This window comes from Prosopis cineraria, unplaced genomic scaffold (assembly GCF_029017545.1).
Source record: "Prosopis cineraria cultivar Desert tree isolate PC_DT_omini unplaced genomic scaffold, ASM2901754v1 PC5, whole genome shotgun sequence".
Lineage (NCBI taxonomy): Eukaryota > Viridiplantae > Streptophyta > Magnoliopsida > Fabales > Fabaceae > Prosopis > Prosopis cineraria.
Window position 1 is genome coordinate 1,816,698 of NW_026555336.1, and position 22,624 is coordinate 1,839,321.

The following is a 22,624-nucleotide window of genomic DNA, read 5'->3' on the forward strand; positions in this document are numbered from 1 at the left end:
ATTGACTCAGAATGTTTTTAATTCTTTTTTTCAAGCTTTAAAATATATTCTTCACCAAATTTACCCAGATTCCAACCATCTTGAACAACCAGAATGAACGAGCTTTGAAATCCCACCAGTGTTCCATCTTGACAAATTAGATTCGAACAATCTAGACAAAAGCCCAGATGACATCTTTTTTCTTTTTTTTTTTGGCCAAAAAAATCAATTTTATTAATCAAAAAAGAATTACAATCACTAATAGCCGTGACCAAGAAAAAACACCCAAAAAACTTAAATACAACCTAACATACCACTTAACCAAAAAAAATAAAAACAAAAGAACTAAAACAAAAAACCAGAACAATGCAACAAAATATAAAACAAACTAACCAAAACCATCCCTGTCAAAACATCTGCTTGAACAGAACCCAGATGACATCGAAGAGACAAATTTGAACAAAACTCATACTAAATTGATTTCAACATATTCAAACAACGATTCAAGCAAAAGTCGGATTGAATCGTGTAAACAATGAAGGACTCAAACAAACATATTAAATTGCATCCCAAATCTGGGATTCCAAATGACAATTTCAACCCAAATTATAATCCTAGGAAAATTTTAGAAGAAGGTTTCATATAAAAAAAATTTAAGATCCACATGCCACAAGCAAAAGAAATAGCAAAGAACACGAATCTAGAAAGAGAAGCTCGTAAAGATTGGAGTTAGAGACGGAGAGGCGATGAATGGATGAACTTGGAGCAAAGGTTGTAAAGAGACAAGCTTGGAGAGATGGTAGTAGAAGAGTCTTCATAGGCCAAGAGAATAACCAAGAGGCGAGATTTTAGATCAAAGATATAACTGAGAACATGGGTCCTTTAGATTTGTCGTTGCTGCCATGAAGTTGGGCGAGAAACTTCATATTCGCCATTCTTGCGTTCAATCGAAGGTTTCTAGGACACTAACCTTTCCCTTTCCTAACCCAGATCGACGATCCTGCAAATAATTATTGCCCACGGGTCTACCATGGAGCAAAAAGAGGTAATGGCAGCAATCTAGATTGACCAACACAAGGGAGGGAGGGAGATTACGAAGGGGAGAAGAGGAATTGGAGAGAGGAGGATCTGAAGGAGGAAGAGGGAGAGAGACTACGAAGAAGCAAGAATGAAGCGTTTAAGCTTTTTTTTTTTTTTTTTTAAATTTATTTTTTAAAATAACCACATCACACATGACAAGTGATGTGGATGCTAAATTGATCAAAAAGTTAATGTTAACAGTCAACATAACAATTCTAGGATAGCAACGCAAATTTGTATAATTTTTAAAAATGTTAGGGCGAGCTTGCGCTGTTAAATACTTTTTGCACCTGTAGAAAAACTTTAGGAATATATTTTTACTTTAACCTTATTTTTGAAAACAAGTATTGATTATATCTAAAAAAATCTGTATTTGGATTTATTTTTAGAGAAAAACGAATGTAAAAATTAGGACTTATTTATAGGGATAGAAAAAATAATACCAAGCACACATTTTAATTCTCTTTTGATTTCATCAGTTGTACCCTAAGAAATTCAGGGTATTATCATTACTTGCCCAGACTAATTCAAACCCATATTGTGTGAAGCCATTCTTACCTACAGTAGTCTTATAGGTAGAGCTGAAAAAATGAGTTGAGCTCATGGACTAGTTTGTTTAACCTGCAAAATTTGACAAGTTAAATTGAACAAATTGGACCTTTTTTAAAACGGGTTAAGCTTAGCCCAACCTTCAAAACTAACAAGCTAAAACGGGTTAGTCAGCTGGTTAAACGAGCTGGCTCGCGAGCTACCATATTTTTTAAAAATAATTTTTTTAATTACATTATATTTTTTTTATAAATTTATAATAATGACAATATTTGTCAAACATATAATTTATGACTCCCAAATATATTCTTTACATTCAAAATATAATATAAATTCTTTTTATAATTTGAAAATAAAATTTTTGTTATAGTTTATAAATCGATGATTTATTAATTTTCATAAAAATATTTTAAATATATATTATTTATTAATCTCATAAGATCTATTAATTTAAATCATAAATATAAATTTATTGAGAAAAATAATATGGATTTATATTTAAATTTTTTTCTCAATGAGAAATATAACACACCTAGGTAAGAAGATAATTAATAGTAAAAATTTAACAAAATAAATTTATTTGATTGAATTTTATGTTTATTTTATTTTTTTACAAGTTTTTTAATTACTAATTTACTTTAAAACATGAATATATATATATATATATATATTATATATTTATATTATATAAATTTTAAATTGTTAAAAAAATTTCTGATACATTTTTTCAGGTCAACCGATGGGTTAGCCAACTCGGTAAAAAATGAGTTGAGTAAAATTTTTTAACTTATTTTATTTGAAGAGTTAGCCCAATATAATTTACAAAAATATCAATTCATGCGAGTTAGTCTGTAATTCATTTGCCCAATGTTACTTGTGGGTGCCTTGGAGATGGCCTTCTACGTTTTTATTTGTTTATTACCGGGCACATTTCAATTCTATTCTGATGTAACTAGCACAAATTTGGAGGCAATAAGAATCAGTAAGACGGCAGCTTTTTTGGCTTTCGTATAGAAAAAAGGAAGCTAATTTGTTTAAGAGATGCAAATATTCCTTCTCTATACCTTACTTGCATGATTAAATTAGATGCCACTTGATAGTTATTATATAAAAGCAATAAATAAAAAAATATTAAATATTTAATAATTGTCTCATAACAATCGTCAAGTATTTGAACATATATTTAATAATTTTATATTAGTAACTATGAAATATATATGATATCTAAATCTATGTTGGATAAAGATATATTTGACACTTATTATATAATAACTATCAAATATATATTTATATACTCGATGGTTATTTAAAAATAATTATTAAATATTAGCTTACGGAAATAAAAATGCAAGCATATACTTTATAGTTATTTTTAAATAATTGTCAAGTAAGGCCTTCAATGCTTAATAATTTTTAATTATCAGGGTGATTATAATATATGCGGCATTCTTGATTAGTGATCTAAAACTTTCAAGCATTAATAAAAATAATCATCAAGTGTTAGGTATCACTCCCCCCAAAAAATCCCCGCCACCCACCGTCAGGTTTTACCTTTAATAGAACTTATTGTCCACTAGTGTACAACCAAAATAGCGATTCATGGGCACCATTTTTGGTTTACAGTGCACAATATTTGTTTGTTCATGTGTAAAACCAAATTAATTATAACAGTTTTAAATTACTTTTAATATATTTTATTAAAATTAAAAAAAATTTAAATTTTATTAATTTTATTTTAAAATTCAATAAGTTTTCATCTCTATCCCTAATAAAACAAAAAAAAACTATTCTTAATAATTTTTCTAAATATTTTATAAGAGTGAAAGGTAAAAGATGTATATAAAAATAGTGAAACATCCTATAAATAATATTAAAATTAATTTTCTCTCTTTAACCTATAAATAGTACTTTCAACTAATCTATTTATTTTAAAGAGTAAATATAACTTGCAACAACTCAATCAATATCACACAATTATAAACTTATTACCAATAAATTAACAAAGTAGCATTGCGAAATAATATTAAAAAACTTTTCAAATTGTGCGATGTATCAAATGATTTCATTGGGTTCAGTTTCAATCTATTGGAAGATAAGTAGATGGGTTTCTCCTCTCTGTGTTTGTTCAAGTCATTCAGCAGAAAATATCATAGCGGGGCAACAATAATTCCAGGACATCATTCATACTCAACTATTTACCCAAAAGAACCCCCTAAACACATTTGAAAGACGCCTGTGGGAGGGCCACATACTCATTATTTTAGAGCAATCATGCCACCTGTGTGCCACCAAGTGCAATCCCACTTGATTTTTTTTTTTTTAAAGGTTATGCTGCCTTTTTTTTTTCTTGCCCATGATACCCCATGCCTTGAGCAATATTTAAAGGAAAACACAAGAAGATGGACCCTAGGGGACCATAACAGCACTTCATATTACTAAGAAACATGGACACCCAAAAATGCACAACTTTGGACTTCACTGTATTTGCCAACATCTGCTTCTGAAGTTACACCTAATTCTCTATATCAGAAACAGACATGGAAGATCTTCAATAACCAGAATGCCAACGAGAAACGAAAAATGCGACCGACTATTGCCGATCTAAATATAACAAGACGGACCCTAGGGGGACCACATCAGCACTCTAGATTACTAAGAAATAGATACTGAAGAATGCAATACTACGAATTTCGCTGAGCACACAACATGTACTTCTGAAGTTATATCTATTTCTCTACAGCAGAAACGAACATTAAGGGGTTGTTTGAAATTGTTTTTGTTTTATTATTTTGACGATTGATGTTTTATAGAATATGTTCTAAGAACAAAAAAAAAAAATAGATGTTTTTTTATTTTCTCTTATTTTCCAAAACAACAATCACAAAATACTTGAAAGTTATTTTCATTTTTCTGTTTTTCAAAACAATATTTTGCTTTTTTTTATTTTTCAAAATACTTTTTAAAAATACGTTACCAAACAAAGTTTTTTGTTCTCTTCTTCTGAAGAACAGAAAACTATTCTTAAAATAAGTTTCAAACAAGTCCTAAAATACTGGCTTATTCATGTCTCATGGGCTTAGAGCTTTGGCTTAAAGTGCGTGGGAATGAGTTCAAAGCTGGTAGCTCCTTCATCAGTGTCATTCGCCCAGAACAAACATAAGATATTGTATAGTCGGAGTGCCAATGTGAAATTGGTAAAAGCAGACGACTGAAGTATAACTAAATATAACGAGATGGACCCCTGGGGGACCGTCATGACAATGCTCTAGATTAGTTTAAAAACATGGACATCAAAGAATGCAAATACTTTGGACTTCGCTTGCCAACTACTGATGAAGTTATAGATGAAGTTATGCCTATTTCTCCATATCAGAACGAACATTGAAGACACCAAATAAGCAGTGTGCCAATGAGAAGCTGATAAAAGTGGCCAACTAAAGTTCATCTAATAGAGCTTCCCCAACGACTAATTTCACAATTCCTAATCAGTCATACACTCTCTGAGAAATAATTTATCTGCACACTAAAAAATGTTGAAACTCTCAAACGAGGAGCGAAAAAAGATACTTGAAGAAGGGGCGAAGGACCCTGCCTTGATTTGTCAAAACAAAGCCACCAAACATACATTTTTTGGGCAATGTTATCCCCAGGGAAAAAATGATCTTGAATATGTTTTCTCTATATCAAATAATCTTGATATGTTGTTTAACATTCAATCTGTCATCTGTATTCTATCCTCATCTGTTACAAAGTGTAAGCTCCTAGGAACCCAACAATTAACATAGGTAAGATATATGATCTCTCCCAGTTTCCATTGCCAGGACCATTTGTCTTTTACAATAGCAGAGTTCTTCCTCAACAAACGCAAAAACCACGTTGGAAACTGATCTTATCATCAATGAAACAAGTGCACATCTAGACTTCCAAAATGACTTGGTGAGCTTTCAGAGGAAAGCATGTCAAAATTTATGTCTTAGCCAAAAACAACATGACTATATCATAAAAGAACAGAATAAAACTTGCAGTGACTTGACAATATTATCCAATACAGCTCGCCTGCAAATTTCAGATGGGGCTTTCCTATTATCTATTCATCTCAAATTATTCATATTCGCAAAGTCTACAGATTTCAACTTTTTATCCAAAAGAAAAGAGATATACAGCTCTAAACTATCCATGCTCAAATATATGAGATATCTCAAAATTACAGAAAATCTTGGCCTGAATTCCTTGAGACAAATTACAAGCTGATCGCAAAAAAGGGGAAAAAAGGACAGAAACCTAATGGCTGTTGACTGCACTTGACAGTATGATCTGTGCATTTCAAAAAAGTGAAAGATGAATTCACTTAACTAGGGTATACAGATTCTGAAACTGGATATCTTCTCTTTAAAAGCAGCAGGCAAAATGTCAATTTTTGTTCTAACTATTACTGTCTGCTGAAACATCCATGAAAGACCAAATAAAGCAAAAGCCATCAAATAAGTCCTTGTTGGCCTACCAGGGTATGCTATGCTAGATATCATCATCGCTGTAAATGTTTATATGGACAATGGCAGTCTTCTTTCTCTCTTTCTTGCTAATGCTTGCCTAGAGACTTTTAGGCGTATAAAAAGTGATATACTGAGGCATACCACAACCAAGAAAATCCAAAAGCGCCTGAAGTAAAGGGTAATGCAGGCTAACACTGAAAGGATGCAGAATGATAAGGCGAAAATAACTGCCACAGCAACATCAACCCTGCAAGTCGTTAATTCAAATGTCAATAATATCTGCAATTACATGGTCCTCGACAAAATTCCAATCTGGACTAACACTGAAGTAATATCATGGAAAATTCATATTAAAACAGAAGGAAGGGAGAAGGGCAGAAGGCACTGTCAGCCCAAGAGGACAAGATGCTAATAAAAAATATTACGTCCAATCAATGACAAGGCAGCTTGATCAGGAAACAACTTCATTAATCAGCTTGAATGCAAAGGAAATTGTTGGGCTTGGGGTAATTTATCTAATAGTTAGCCTGGCTTTTCAGCCCAAGTTTATAGTAGGAAGAAAAATACAAATAAGGATGGTGAGCTGGGAATTCTGACATATAGTTGATAGAGCATAATAATGTTGTGTAATCTATGTAACCAACCTTACCTAGTGGGATAAGGCTTGTTGTTATTGTAATGGTGTGTGGGCGTGTTGGGGGATATGGAGAGGTTGTGAGTAGAGTGCTGGCTTCTCAAATAGCATACTGTTAGGGCTGTGATGTTTCATTTTGTCTTCTGCTTATTGCTTTGTGTGTGTGCTAGGCGGCTAGGCTGTGCTTACTGGTTAAATATCATCAACCTCCCACTGAGGTTGGTTATTTATCAGAAACTTTATTTCAATGATCCAGTTTAATCACAACTGTGAATAAAACAGTAGTAGCAAGGTTCCATCAGAGATCTGACACCTCAATTAAATTCATCCATGCCCACTTGAATAAAGTTTCTGCTATTATCTAGCTTATTCGCATAAAACCCTTAATTAGCATCCATTTAGCTCAGCTTTAAGGCTGCAATGCTCATATGCATCTAGTATTTAAATTTGTCCAACTCTCCCTATATGAGATCGCATACACATTTCATCATCAAGGGCCAAAAAAGTGATTTAAGGGCTAAATATGCTGCAAGAACAATGACAGCTCTTCAAGAAAGAATATTTAGACTTACAAGAATAACATGTCATGCTAAGCCTTTTAAGCTACCTCAAAACCGCCCCCACCCCCCCCCCCAAAAAAAAGGATTTTGGCTGTTTTGTCCAATCTGAATACTTCTATGTTTATGCCTGTTCAACTACAATATGTAAGCCTGGCACTCTGAGCAAGCCCAGCTCAAAAAGTTACAAATAGTTTTATAGATTTGATGCTATTGAAAGGATAGCAAATTCCTGCAAAAGTATTTGCAAACCTGTGGGCTGGAAAGCAACTTTAAAGCTTGGCTCCTGAATTACATTTGCTTAATCTCTCCTTCAAAATTCATTCATTTGTTAAATAAGGTGAACCAAACTCAAGTTTTTCATAATCTGAATTCAAGTAGCTCACAGGTAGATCAATACCCAACAGTCACAAATACTACTCATAAATTTATGCAACTTGAATACCTAATTACTATCTTATTTTCTAGTTGACCATTATATAAACAAACCAAACCCTAGGTTTAAATACTTCTGACATTCTCCTGTAGCCTGATGACTATATATAACATGCCAATTGATACCAAGGCCAGAAACTGGCTGAATGTATGCATCCCTAGTCTTCCATTCGATGTTATATTCTCTATACATGAACAGTAATATCACTTATAGTTCCAAATGTAGTGCTCAATAACCCCAAAAAAAAAATCCTTTACTGTTCCCCCTCCCCAAAAGAAATATTGGAAACTTGTATGCTATCACCCATAGACCCACATGATGCTGCGGCTCTAGAACCCTAAGGTTTGCAATGAGGTTTCAAACTATCAATCTTACATTTTTTTCAACAGATTTCTTGTGAAGACGACAGACTCACTCTCAGCGACTCGTCTAATCTTCAGTTTGATCTTTAGTGTCTTAAGTTCTGGACATATAAAATGTTTTTAGCCATCCAGAAATCATATAAGCAAAAACCAAAAGGTCTATCTTCATTTAAGAGAGAGAGAGAGAGAGGGTTGTAAAGTACATTTTTTCCTTCCCATCGTTGGTCAATAAAAAAAAAAAAACATAACCCATAAAAGCATCAAAGAACAAAATTTGTGCTTTGTTTGCACCATAGAAAATACATGATTTTTTAAATTTATTTCCATGTAAACATAGCTTTTTTCTTTCTTTGTTTTTTTTTTAAATAACCATTGTCTCTGGAAGAAAACTCAATCTTCACTTCTGTCATTTATACTGCTAGATACCCCCCGGGGGGGGGGGTTCCTTCACTGATACTTTATCACGAAACATAAAGAAAAGCTGAATGTCTTCAAGCAAATCATTTCTACATAACAAACCAAACCTAATGAGCAGAGCCCACAAAACATCTAAACCTTACTTTTGAAAGTAAAAATCCCAAATCCATTGTACAGTTGACGAAGGTGCGCATCCTAAGCACGGTGACCATGTTCATTAGGAAGAAATGTTGGCAAATCAAGGCAAGGACATGCTGACCAGGCTCCTTCATGTTTGAAATACGATGAATGTTTGATTGTAAGTATAACGCTTGATAGATACTCAATAACTGGTTAGGAAAATAGAGTCGCACCCTGTTTACAGCTATAACTTCTGACCCAATTGTAAGCACTTTATCCTAAAGAATATTAGCATTAGTATGAAGTCATGTGTTCAAACTGCATGGTCGCATGGGTATAACTACCGATTGCTGGGAAATTCAGGTTCCGCTATGTTCATGAACTCACATTTGACTTGCCATTAATCCTTTGGAATGGTGTCAAAGTAAGGTCTGGGTTTGTACTTTGAACATAAGGATATTAGCGGTGAAACTATTTTTAACTCGCATTTGGCCAAGTAACAAATGGTAAGAAGCTAAGTGCTTGATCTTGACAATTGGTATTAGATCAAGATCAAGCGTTCAACTACACAAGGAGAAGCTGGTAAGCACAGATTTGACTAGGACATAAATTCTTGGGATTGAATAGCACTGCTCGATGTGAGAATAGAGTTGGGATCTAGCTGACAATAAAGTGTCTCTAATAAATGGACATTTATTTAATTACCCAAACTCAGCTCCTAGGGCATGCTCCTCAATCACAGTTTGCAAATGACACAAAATAAGCTCTCCAAGTGATGCTAGCCAGCAGTATGCCAAAATTTTCAACTATTGAGAAATAAATATACAGAATACAACAAATTAATCCATGAAACAAATTCTCACTGAAATACAACAACTTCAACTTCAAGAGCGAATAAAGCAATAGTTCAAAATGCCGTCTTTCCCACCTCTACTAACATTACAGTAACAGGTGGAGTTACATGAGGGCTTTCCATACCATCTAATTGGAAACTTAAAACCAAAGAACAATGGTAGTTGAGTTAAAAATTGTACCGAGTATTGACATGGGGTTTGGGAGAGAAGATTGTGAGAGCGGAGTACTTATGCTGGGATCGGATCTGGTAATCTCTGAGCTGCTCAACAAGTTTAGATCGGGTTATCATTTCAAGGGCCACAGGTCTACCTTATCCTTCACTTTCAATTAGAAACTTCGAACTGGAAATTGGAACGGAGTTAAAGCTTTGCCAGCTCACTAATCTGGGCGCAAACCGAACCCAAAATCCCACTCGTACAAGGAGAAAAAGGTTTCGACCTGCGATTTGTATTGGCGAGCCACGATTTACAAATACGAATAAGAAGACCCTTGGGTTTGAGCGGGTGAATTAGCCGAAGAACTAGCAATTTGTAAGCAAAGGCACCAGCAGAAAAATTTCCGAAAAACGGAGCATTTGAGAATAGATTTTAGAGAAAATCACTGTTGAATCCCATAAAAGACTCTAATTATTCAAAGCTCCCATCAAATGGATAAATAACTTTGAAATGAGAGAATCCCATTTAACACCTTTATAAAAAAAATTATAAATAAAGATTAAAAATAAATTTTTTTAAAAAAATATAAATTATGTTCTTATTTTAATAATAATTTATTTTATATTAACTTTTATTTAATATTAATTTTTTCAAAAGGAAGTTAAATGTGATTTTTCTTACTGAAATTTATAAAGACTCCGGTGTAAATACTTTTGTGTTGGCTAATTACTGGTTGCCCATATTTTTTTTTCTTCCCTACATCTTTCAATAATTCAAAACTCTCCATCCCACCATCGGTGGGCCATGGAAGGTGTACGGCACCGGTCACCGCCCCCAACCTAGCTAGAATGCCGATCATTTAGGAGTCCGTTTGGTTTTTTTTATTTCTTACGTTTAAAAAGTAAAATTTTATTTTTAAAAAATTTAAAAAATTATTTGAATAAAATATTTTATAAGAAAGGATATCTTAAAAATACATTCAAATAATAGTTAAAAGTGAATTTCTAAAATATAACTATTTCAAATTTTTAAAAAGTGAGTGTAAAAAGTAGAATATTATTTGATCATATTACCTTTAGTTTAATATCTTATTTTTTATTTAAAAAATAGTTAATTTATTAAAAATATAATTATTATTTCAATAATAATAATTAGATATCAAGTTTTTAGCATTATAAATTGAATAATTAATCATGTTAATCTTTAACATTAATGTATAACAAAAATTACAAATCTTTACCACATTTTCTAAAATTATAAATTAAAAAAATAAAATTAACTAGAAATTAAACTTTTGGCATTATAAATCAAAATTTATGTTATTTAAAATTTTTATAACATTTTTTAAAAATTTTAAATATATTACATTTGTATAATAAAAATTACAAATCATTATAAATCAATGTTTATTTTGATAATTGTACATTTAAAAACATATTTCATTATCATAAACCAAATAACTTTTAATATACCAAACTGACCTTTAAAAAAAAATACATTCAAATATAAATTTCGTTACAACAATTGACTTTTACTAAACTGATTAACTTTTACTAAATAAACATTTAGCAAATTGAAAACCAAACACACTAGAAAGCCTATTTTGGTTTCAATAATAGGGTAATTCCCCACAGTCAAAGTTAGACTTGACATTAGGAGTAGAGGTAAGAATATGAGCCAACTCAATTTATATAAGTTGAGAGAAATATAGGTTGGATTGAGTTCAACTCATTTTTATATGAGTTGAAAAATTTCAACCGAACCCAATCCTTAAGGGTTGACGGGCTAAATGGACCAACCTGCCAACCCATATTTATTTATTTATTAATAATTTTTTAAAAAATAAACCTAAGTAATAAATTCTAATTTGATATTTTTTTATGATACATTCTAAATATATTAAAATATTAATTTATAATGTTTGTACAAAATATATAAATTGATAAAGCTAAGTAAATCATGTTTAATACGATTTATATCTACAACATTTTCTCTTTTTTTTTTTAAATATGGTTTAAATGAGCTAACCCTAACTTATTAATATTAACCCATATGATTTACGGGTTATATGATTCGAGCAAGAAAAAATTAATTTTTATTTGGATCAATTTTTTTTAACCTAATTTAACCCTTATGATCAATTCAGATCAACCTATATAATTCGACTCATATTCTCTGACTCTAATTTGGGGTTTCCATTGCGTAGGTTACAGTTTCAAGAAGGAAGATTCTTATACTCTATTGCTCCAAGAATCTCCTTCATTTCCGAACATCTATCTCTCAAAATCCCATCAATCATTAGAATCGATTATTATTACCAGTGAATTGCTATTTTGGATGCTCAATACCTCCTAAACAACCAGTATTGCCCCAAATAATCCTAGTCAGAGGCAAAGTAATATATTTTGGGAAAAACAAAGGAAAAATGCTAGGAACCCTCCCCTCGAGATACCTCAAATGGATCGCAAAGGATTTGCATGCACGCAACTTTGAGGAGTGGGCAAAATTACAAACCAAGTCCAGCAAGACCCAATTTACAAGGACTGAATTGAGTGGGAAATCATAGAGAATGTATTGAACGGTAACAATCCAGGGCCTTGTCTTCTCTGATGACATCGGTAATATTTCCAAGCTGTTGGAGCCCGAGGTTCGTCTGGGACAACAATTTTCATTTTGCTCTTCATTTTTGTATGTTTTGTTGTTCTGATTAGCTAAATCTGTGATGCCCATGACACGCCAGGAAGACAAAGGGGAGGGCGGTGGATTTTTTTTTTTGTAATTTTAAATTTTGTTGTTGTTATTATTATTATTATTATTATTATTATTATTATTATTATTGTGCCGTCGAGAGACTGAGAAAGAAAGAGGCGATCTTGATAAATCAAAGATCAGAGAGGCAATTACTTCCTCCATCTCGATATATAAAATATTTTTTAAAAATTTATTTTATTTTTAAATATAAAAGGTAATAATAATATTTTTAATTAATTAAATAACTTTATTCTTATTTTAAAAAATGAAATAGATCATTAATGTATGTTTTTCCTACCACTATCATGATATTAATTACGATATTATTAAGGATACAACTGAAAAATTATTGTGTTTTTATGTAAGTTTAATTAAATAATAAATTTTTATTGATTGCGAGATTCTTTTAAAAATATTTTATACATAAAGATGGAAGGAGTATCTTTTTTTCCGTGTGGGCACTATGATTAATCCACAATATATATATATATATATATATCTATCTATCTATCTATCTGTGTGTGTGCGCCCGTGCGCACACATGTAGAGCTAAGTCTCCACAGATTTCACAAGCATTTATGTATTTGGTGAGACTTTTTGTATATTTAGAATTAGAATAATTATGAGAGGCTTTACAGTGATTTCCCAAAATTTTATTTGGTGACACTTTCTAATAATTGTGCATAAAATCTCCCTAAATTTAAAACAATTGTATATGACTTTATTCACCTTTCAATGTTTAAAATTAACTTCATAACTTTTCATTTTATTTTTCAAAAATCCTTACCATTAATTAAATATTATTTTATTAATATAGTTATTGCCATGTCATATTGATACAATACACATGGCAAATGACATAGAAAAAATATTTTTACTATTTTTAACACAATTTAAGAAAGGATAATATTATAATTTTTACTTTTAACACACATGATGATGCTTTTATTTTTCTAGTTGAATGATGTTGTTTTCATTATGGGCCATTCAATTTATGAGCAAAATTATAATTTTATTATTCTTTATCAATTAAAATAGCTTTTAATATTAAATAGGGTTAAATGGCAAATTTATCCTAAAACTTTTTCTCCAAAGGCGCCTAATACTCTAAACTTTTTTTGGAGCATTTTTGTCCCAAAATTTTCAAAAAGAGTGCATTTTTATCCCACTATTAAATATAAAAAATGTTGATCGTTAAACTAAAGTTTGATCAAGGGTTAAATGACATATTTATCCTAAAATTTTTTCTAATTCAAAGAGATTTTATTATCATTTATCCTAAATTTTTATTTATATGATTCTTATAAATAACAACTTTTAGATATTTTCATTTTTTATTTATTTAATATAAAAGGCTGTTCTAATTGATAAAGAATAATAAGGTTACAATTTTTCTCTTAAATGAGAAAAATGTCATTCAACTAAAAAAAATGAGAGCATCATCATGTCTATTCCTCTCAAAATACCAAATTAGTGAAAAAATTAATGAGGAATATTAAGTTCATAGCTCGACTTAAAATTAACGAGAAAAATAGTGATGAATTGTTAATTTTTTTAAAAATAAAAAAATTAGCAAGAAAAATAGTGAAAGACTCTCAATCCCACTTTAACATAAGACAATTAGTGAGGAATTATCAATTTCTTTCTAAAATAAGATAATTAGTGATGGATTTAGTGAGAGAGTTTATCCCTAGCTAATTATTGTAAAAAAATTTAACTTTTGATGATGACTTTTAATTATATATTTAATTATTTTTATTTAAAAATAAAAATTAAATTTATAAATTAACAAAAATATTTATAATAAAATTATTTAATATTTAATATTTTATTTATTTTAAGTTTATTTTCATTAATAAAATAATATTTTATTAAAAATATAATATAAAGAATAATTTAAATAATGTATAAATATTTTTAACATATTAATAATTGAAAATAAAATTTCATATGTATATATGTGAGTATTTTTATAATATATTATTTAATATATTTATGTAATTAAATAATATATATTTAACTTTTCATATAATGACTAGGTGTGCCTTTCAATTTGGTTGGTAAAGAAGGAGAGCATAAAGCTTGAAATGTATGAGATTAAGAGTTCAAGTCTTAACTTTAGCATAAACAAAATGAATATGTGATATGATAAGGAGCAAGTGACATGGTGTAAGATAAACAATAACATATCATGAGTTATCGCACATGTGGTGAATAATGGGGCACGAGATGGTAGATGACATGGTGGTTGATGAGGCACAGGATTGTTGTTGACATGTCATAAGTTGACGTACATATGGTGGGTGATATGACATCATCATTTTCAAATGTAAGCACATTTAGTGAGGAATTAATGAGGGACTAATCCCTAGCTAAAGTTATTGAATTTTGAATAGTTTTAGGGAAAGATTAGTAAGGGATGTGGCCCTCGCTAAAAATTAACAAGGAACTGAATTTCTTATTAAATTTCTCACTAATTAGTGAGAAAAATATGATCCCTTGCTAAATTTAGCGAGCTCTTTTTTAGTTATGAATTTAACAAGAGACAAAATCCCTCACTAAAATGCAATTTAGTAAAAGATTTGTCCTTTGCTAAATTTCATTTTTTTACTAGTGATTGATGGATTGGAAATTGAGTTTGTGGATTTTAATGTCTTAGGATTTCTAGACTACTCTAGTTCCTTTTGATTTTTCTATTTGTAATTTCTCTTTTCATAGTTGAATTGGTGAAGTTGTAATATTACACTTAAGGTGTTTATTAATGCCTTTGTCATTTTGATTGAAGATATTTGTTGTTGAGTTGATTGATTGCTAGAATTATTATTTAATTGTTGAATTCAATAGTTTAATGTATAGTTGCATTGTGTTAAATTGTTGAATGTTCTTAGCATTCACAATTGTGTAGTTATATTGTGAAGCCTTGACAAATTCTAGTTGAAGTTAATTTGGAATTAATTCTTGATTAAGTATTGTTTTAAGTACTGTTCTAAGTCAATAAGATAACATATGGAGAGCTTAATGATGCTAATTTAATTCACTACATGACTATTAATAGTTAGGGTTGTGTGTTTGGCTTTATTAGTTATGTTTGGGATGGCCTTGAACTATATTTGGTCGATGAGAGCATTTTCTTAGCAATTTAATTGTTGAGTGAGGATTTTTTCACCATCGTAGTTTGATGCACACTAAAATGTATTACCATAACTGTACATGTTAAAATATAATATATTAGTATGTTAAGGTTGATCTCATAAGAAATCAAGCAAAATAGTGATTAGGCAATAAAGTTTCTATTTTTATTTACGTTAAGCAAAACTAATTGAAATTGATTAATTAATAAAAATTAAAATTAAATTTAATAAAGACTCAAGGAAATGCTTAAATCCAACACCCATTTAAGTAAAGAGCAACCTAGAGTTAATAATCCCCTATTAATTTCGTAGACTCCATTTTAATCTAATTAACTAATTTCAAAGCCAATTTTGTTCATCAAGAGTTTTAGGGTCTTTCAATCCACTAAGAACTCTTAAATTAATTATATTATTTCTAATACAATTATCCAAAAAGCAACGCAAACCAAGAACACTTCACAATGATTATATGAGGCAATTAGGTACATGTCTATTGTAATTGTAAATTAGATAAAATCTAATCCCATATTGCTCAATCCAATGATCTAAATGAGATTCTCCTTTATCAAGAAAAAATTCCAATACTCAAAATCACATTTAATGTTGGCCAAGTATCAAGTAGACATTAAAGTATAAGATTAAGCAACTAAAATTAACATTTAGCATAACTAATGGATAAAAACCAGTCTAATCCATCAATAGGTTTTTAGTTCCTCTAGGTCTAAGAGATTTAGCTACACATAAGTCTAAAAATTGCAAAACTAAACAGAGAATACATCAAAATGAAGAAGAGAAGGAGAAGAAAAGCTTAATTAGAATGATTTTAGATGAAAATCACTAATCTCTCATGAAATTCAATCTTCTCCATCTCATCCATGGTGTTTTTCTCACTTTCCTAATCAGTTGGAGCTACTGGAGATGAGCAAAGATGAAGAATGCCGAGCAAAAATGTTTAGAACCCTAAAAATATTAGTTTTTCGTGAAACTCTGCATTTCATTAACTAATGCTTACATTATGGCATCATTGGGTTATGTTGCGATGTAAACCTACTATCGCTGCCACTGTCATTGAATTATGTTGTTGCATAATTCAGATATACTATATCATAATCTTACTTTTTCTTCATCTTCAATCTTTACTTACATATAGCATTTTGACTCATAATTTAGGTTACTAATGTAATTTTAGCTCAAGCAATTCATTCATTTCAACAAGATATTACTAAGTCTTCCTTCTGATATTCAAAAACACTTTTCTTTCCTTTTTCTCAAGTAATAGCCTCATTTTCTCTTACAATTACTTAAATGACTCCAAATTGAATCTAAAATTTCCTAATAACACATGAAAATATTTGAAATCAACATACTTGTAGGGATCATTTCCATTCATTGTTGCAAACACACTTTCATTTGTTCACTCATTTTTTCTAAAAACAAAAATTGTATGAACATTAGTTAGAGTTCTAATTGCATTTTTAGAAAATTAATCAAACCAATTTTCCTTGTTGTTTATTTTTAATCAATATAAAATCCAACTTGTTAATAGATTTGACCTAGGGTGTCCACTAGTCTAATTTGGTACATGCACGACTAATGCTGTAGTGTATACCACTTTTCTCATACATTATTTTCAACTCTCATTAATTAAAAAATAATGGTAAATTTATCACTCCCAATTTTCCATTTTGTTTTTAATTTCAACTCACCTCTCCTCTTAATTTAAAATTTTTTAAACTATTCAAATAAAAGATTTTAAATACATGTATTTTAACAAATCCACCCATCCAAACGATATGTTATATTATTTAGGAATCCGACAAAGATATTGGAGATTTGACATATTGGTATGCTAATTTATTACAAATTAGAAGCTAAATTCTCTTCATGAAATGGGATGTACATGAACAGCTTCTTGAGAAATCGAACAATTCAGTTCAGACAATCTACGAGACGAACTAAACAAATTAAATGCGACTGGCATTCAAAATTTTAATAGAAAAAATGGAACAAACAAAGTCAATCCATTCGTCCTATAAACTATACCCATAAATAGATCAACAGCTAATTTGTAGTGTTTGATTTAGCTACACACACGCGTATATTCTTAATCACAAAATAAAATATAAAAAACATTCAAATTCCAAAAGAAAAATAAAGGAATAAGAGAATATCATGCCTTCACCAATCTAAAGAATGTTCATAAATATACAATAATACAAATCTTTATATTTTAGAACACAAACCAGTAGTGATTAAAAAATGAGGTCACACATTGATCGGTGTTTTAATTGTACAAGATCCTCCGTGAGCACAAAAATGAACGGGGAAAAAAATTCTTGGGTTGATGGTGTCTAATTAAAAGAATGTAAATTAATTCAATGAAATCATGATCATGCAATCAGTCCCTCAATTTACCACCAATGTGGCAGCTCCAAATGATTGATTTTTTTTTTTTGTGGTATTAGTTTATTTTATTTAAATAAACACAGTCTACTAAAGAATCTTTTTCTCTAAGGCGCGCTCTTGAAAAGTTGAAGCAATGGGTGGATCTCTTCTTGTCCTTGCTTGATTAACCGTCAGCAAAATGGCTACAAGTGACGAGGACACAAAGGTCGATCATCGATTCAAAGTAGCCTTGAATAATTTGCAGTACGAATGATAAATTTTGGAGTACCCTAAAGGTGTTGCTTTGGAATCTGGTGAAGCTGAGACATTTCACCGCTTGATTCACTGCTCCCAAATTCCTGGCTCGCCAGAGCTATCTGTCTGAACCTCTTCATATCAGCCTGATATGCACTTGAATCGTAGTCTGAGCTCGATGAAGATGCCAGAAGATGGCTATGCCCTGCCCTTGTATCGTTCAAGTCTTCCAGTGACACATCTCCTTCCAGTGCTCTTACAATCTGCATGTAACCACATACATGTTGCATGAATTCTTGAGAGACAACGTACAGTCTTCTGGTTTTAAGGAAGGAGATCCAATATTAATTAAAAGATCGATGCGTGTATGTACCTGGCTCATTTTTGGACGTTTCTTGCCAGAATGACGAATACTGGCAGAAGCACAGGCAGCCATGCGAGACAATTCCTGGTTATTGTAATTGCCTTCCAAGAACGGATCCACTAGCTCTTCAAAGTTGCCATCCTCTAGCCCCCTTGCCAGAAGTGGTCGAGCCTGATCCATATTACACACATATTTATCATACAGCCAAAAATAAAATAAAAAATAAAAAAAAGCTTTTATAACATAAGGTAGAAAAAACAATACTAACCCAGTCCACTAAACTGTCATCCATCATATTTTGGATATCTATCGGTCGCTTCCCCGTCATAAGTTCTAATAACATCACTCCGAAAGAGAACACGTCAGACTTCTCAGTCAATTTTCCACTTGACGCATATTCCGGAGCCAAGTACCTGAGTTAATTAGCATCCAAATTAAGCAACGGTGTAATTAATTATGTATTTAATTAGAGCATGTATTGAAGGAAAATTATATACCCGAATGTTCCCATGACTCGAGTTGAGACATGAGTGTTATTATCAGTAGTCAACTTGGCCAATCCGAAATCAGCCACCTGATGATTAACATATGTACGCATTAACATGGGGTTTGCAATTCAATTTATATTGCTAAATATATTTGTGAACATGTGTGAATATATAATAAGTTGGATTGCTTCAAATGAAACCTTGGCTTCGAAGCTGTCATCAAGTAGGACATTAGCAGATTTTATATCACGGTGGATAATTCGAGGATGACCTGAGCGCATTATATAACTTGTCAATCAAGCAAAGATGAGAGAGATCAAAATTAATATGACAAAAAAACAAATTGAAGTGTACATATCACGATCATAAAACTCACAGTCTTCATGAAGGTATGCAAGCCCCTTGGCAGATCCTACTGCAATTCTCAGTCTATCAGGCCAAGTCATGGTTGGCAGACCCTTTCCTGCTCAAGACCATCAAATCTGTATGTTACAATATGCATGTCTTAAGAGAGTGTAAAATTAAGCAATTGAATGAATGCTCTACCATGAAGGTGATGCTCAAGGGTATTGTTGGGAACAAATTCATAAACCAACATTCGTTGTCCACCAGCAATACAGTAGCCATTAAGCGAGACGAGATGGCGATGATGAACACGGCTAATGATTTCAATCTCAGCTTGGAACTCACGCTCTCCTTGGCCGCTGCCAGCTTTCAGGCTCTTCACTGCAACTTCTTTTCCATTAGGCAAAACACCCTTATGCACGTAACCAAAACCTCCTTGTCCTATCAGATTCTTATCAGCAAAGCCCTCCGTTGCAGCAGCCAAGTCTTCAAAAGAGAAGGTGCCACAGTTCAGCCCTAATGACAGCCCTGGGGATGGCGGAGGCAGGGGCGGTGGCCCCAGTGAGTAATTGGAACTCATGTCAGTGCTGTGCGGTGGAGGAGGCGGAGGAACTGGGCCCCACCCACCACTATCCGGACCCATGCCCGTACCCATGCCCGGTGATTGCTGCATCCTCACAACATGGTCATTCCCACCTGGGTGCCAGTTATTCGGGTTCTGCCCTCTGTTGTAATATCCACTAGCTGCACATGCATGTTTTGGAATCATATCTAATTATGAATTCACCTAAATATTTGCAGCATCCTCATTCTTGGATCCTTATTAATTAGTCACTTAGATTATTATTATTATTATTATTATTATTAGTTACATTCTTGTGCAAAAGAACCAAGAAAAGGAACCTTAATTTGAATACCTGAATATATCAAAGGTGGTTGGCTTAGTTATTAGCTTGGCTAAACAGGTGTCAGCAAGTCTCCAGCAAATGAATTGTTCAAAACAAAAGTGAACCTTTTTTCAAAAGAATCTGTATTATTATGTTGAACTAATATATAACGATCCTGACATATTTATTAATATATATATATATATATATATATATTTGTATAATTTTGAAAATTATATAATTAATATATATTTATTTATTTAAGAGTTAAATCAATGTCACTGATATATATAAAACAAGCCATGGAAATCATAAGTCTATAAATTAATATTTCAACGTAGCAAATTTATTAGACATTATTGTTTTGTCGTTACTCAAAAATAAAGAAAAATTCATTTACAAAAATTTATTAATTTTGAAATCCAATTTATAGTCTTGCCAAAATATCAGTTTAGTTCGCGATGAATATAAAATATTAAAATCTATAGAACTACATTATCCATAAATTATATAGGATATTTATATAATCACAAGCAGCATGCGTGCACTTGTTTGAATACGGAATGAGTGACGTGCACATCTATTTGCACAAGATTTGTGACCAAAAGCAACTAAAAATGGTGCACATGGTTCTTCGTTCTTCGTATAAAAAAGTTGAATTCAATGAATGAACTGAAAACCGTACCAGATTTGCCGGGTTTGCCATCATCGCTATAGTAATACCTATGCTTTCGCTTCTTCTTTCTGCAACAAATGACACAGACGACGATCATTATAAGAAGAAGAAACCCCACACCAACGGCGGCTCCGATGATTGCTCTGCTGTCGCCATTTTTGTCGCCGCTGCTTTTTTCGCTGGAATCTGGGAGTGCAGGAGGCGACTGCTTGTTCCCACCGGAAGATTTTGGTGTTAAATTAGGCGTTGACGATGACGACGAATCAGAGGAGGATGAACCAGAATTCGACGATTTACCATTGTTCGGTGAAGGACCTGAAGATGGAGATGGGGATTTACCACCAGAAGAACCTTTGTTCGATGAACCAGAATCGGAATTGGAACCCGACGACGAACCAGAGTCGGAATTATTGGAACCCGAAGAGTTCTGGTCAGGCGGTGGTGGAGAATTCACAAATGGATCGTCATTAGGATCCGCCGTCTGATGATCTGGTGGTGGAGGTGATGGAGGGCTTTGCGATGGATCTCCATAATCATCACTATTGTTGTCATTGTTACCAGAATCTGAAGACGGAGCAGTGTCAGGGGATGAGGAAGACATTATATTTATATTCTTTGGATTCAGAACATGAAGAACTTGAGAATTCCGGCCAAATGTTTACACGTCGCCGGAAGCTCCACCTTTCCCCTAGCTGCTCCTGTCACAAACACTGAGAACCCTGAGAGAAGTACAAGAACACTTTTAGAAACAATGCAGATGAAGATTAAAAGGGTACAGAAATCAAATAATGAAATGAGGAATTTGATTGATTACAATGTCTTTGAAGAAATGATAATGAGTTAAGGGACGGTACCTGTTTGGAGAAATGAAAGACTTCTCAAAAGAAAGAAAAGGAAAACTTGTTGCCTGATATGATTTCACCATACTTGACTGTTCATGTCATTCCTCAATGGTCTCCTACAAAGGAGGAATTTTTTTCTGCCACCTTAAGCTTAGTTCGATTCCGTTACAGATTTTTGCCAATTTTTTAATGGTATTCGTTCACTTATGTCCATAGTTATACGACGTCCACCCATGTTTTTCTTTCATGGTGCCACTAAATATGACCATTGCATATTTAATTTGCTACCCTAATGCCAGCAAAACTTATAATATAATATAATTGAATGACTGTACTGCATATAAAAGAGCTCGTGTAGAAAAGTTCTAGGCTTCAATCGCTATCAAAAGTTTGTGTTGGCTTTGCTCGGTGCATTCATAAAGAAAACTTGAATATTATTTGTTTTGTAAATAAAACAAAGGGAGAATTTTAATTAAGAATTTAAGAAGAGACTTAATTTCAAGTGGATCCAAAAATATTTTAAAATTTCAGTTTAATTTAGAAAAAAAAGTCAAAAGAATTTTGACTGTAAAAAAAATTAAAATACCATTCATCTATTACACAAAATCACTAGTTATTAATTTTTTTATTGCACTTGTTAATTTATCAATATTACTTATAAATTACTTTCTTTTATTAGATAATCAACAATATTAGTTGTTAATTTATTAATTTTATTTATTAATTTACTAACATCGGTTATAAATTACAAGATTTGTTAGTAATTCATAATTAATGTTAGTAAATTACAAGACTTGTCAAGAATTTACAACTAATATTAATAAATTAACAAGTAAAGTTAATAATTTAATAACTGATGTTAC

At 31.7% G+C, this 22,624-nt stretch overlaps 2 protein-coding genes across 2 annotated transcripts; both read right to left on the reverse strand.

Moving 5' to 3' along the window:
• Nucleotides 1-5,766: 5,766 nt before the first annotated feature.
• LOC129310649 (uncharacterized) lies at nucleotides 5,767-10,109 on the reverse strand. The gene is made up of 2 exons (XM_054952559.1): nucleotides 9,662-10,109; nucleotides 5,767-6,348 (listed from the first exon to the last, which is right to left on the reverse strand). The coding sequence occupies exons 1-2, from the start codon at nucleotides 9,769-9,771 to the stop codon at nucleotides 6,150-6,152; spliced, it is 309 nt and encodes a 102-aa protein (XP_054808534.1). The 5' UTR covers nucleotides 9,772-10,109; the 3' UTR covers nucleotides 5,767-6,149.
• Nucleotides 10,110-17,869: 7,760 nt separating this feature from the next.
• On the reverse strand, nucleotides 17,870-21,805 carry LOC129312195 (proline-rich receptor-like protein kinase PERK4). The gene is made up of 10 exons (XM_054954823.1): nucleotides 21,774-21,805; nucleotides 20,929-21,638; nucleotides 19,558-20,100; nucleotides 19,388-19,474; nucleotides 19,212-19,282; nucleotides 19,021-19,097; nucleotides 18,792-18,936; nucleotides 18,533-18,694; nucleotides 18,194-18,422; nucleotides 17,870-18,107 (listed from the first exon to the last, which is right to left on the reverse strand). The coding sequence occupies exons 2-9, from the start codon at nucleotides 21,518-21,520 to the stop codon at nucleotides 18,195-18,197; spliced, it is 1,905 nt and encodes a 634-aa protein (XP_054810798.1). The 5' UTR covers nucleotides 21,521-21,638; nucleotides 21,774-21,805; the 3' UTR covers nucleotides 17,870-18,107; nucleotide 18,194.
• Nucleotides 21,806-22,624: the final 819 nt, after the last annotated feature.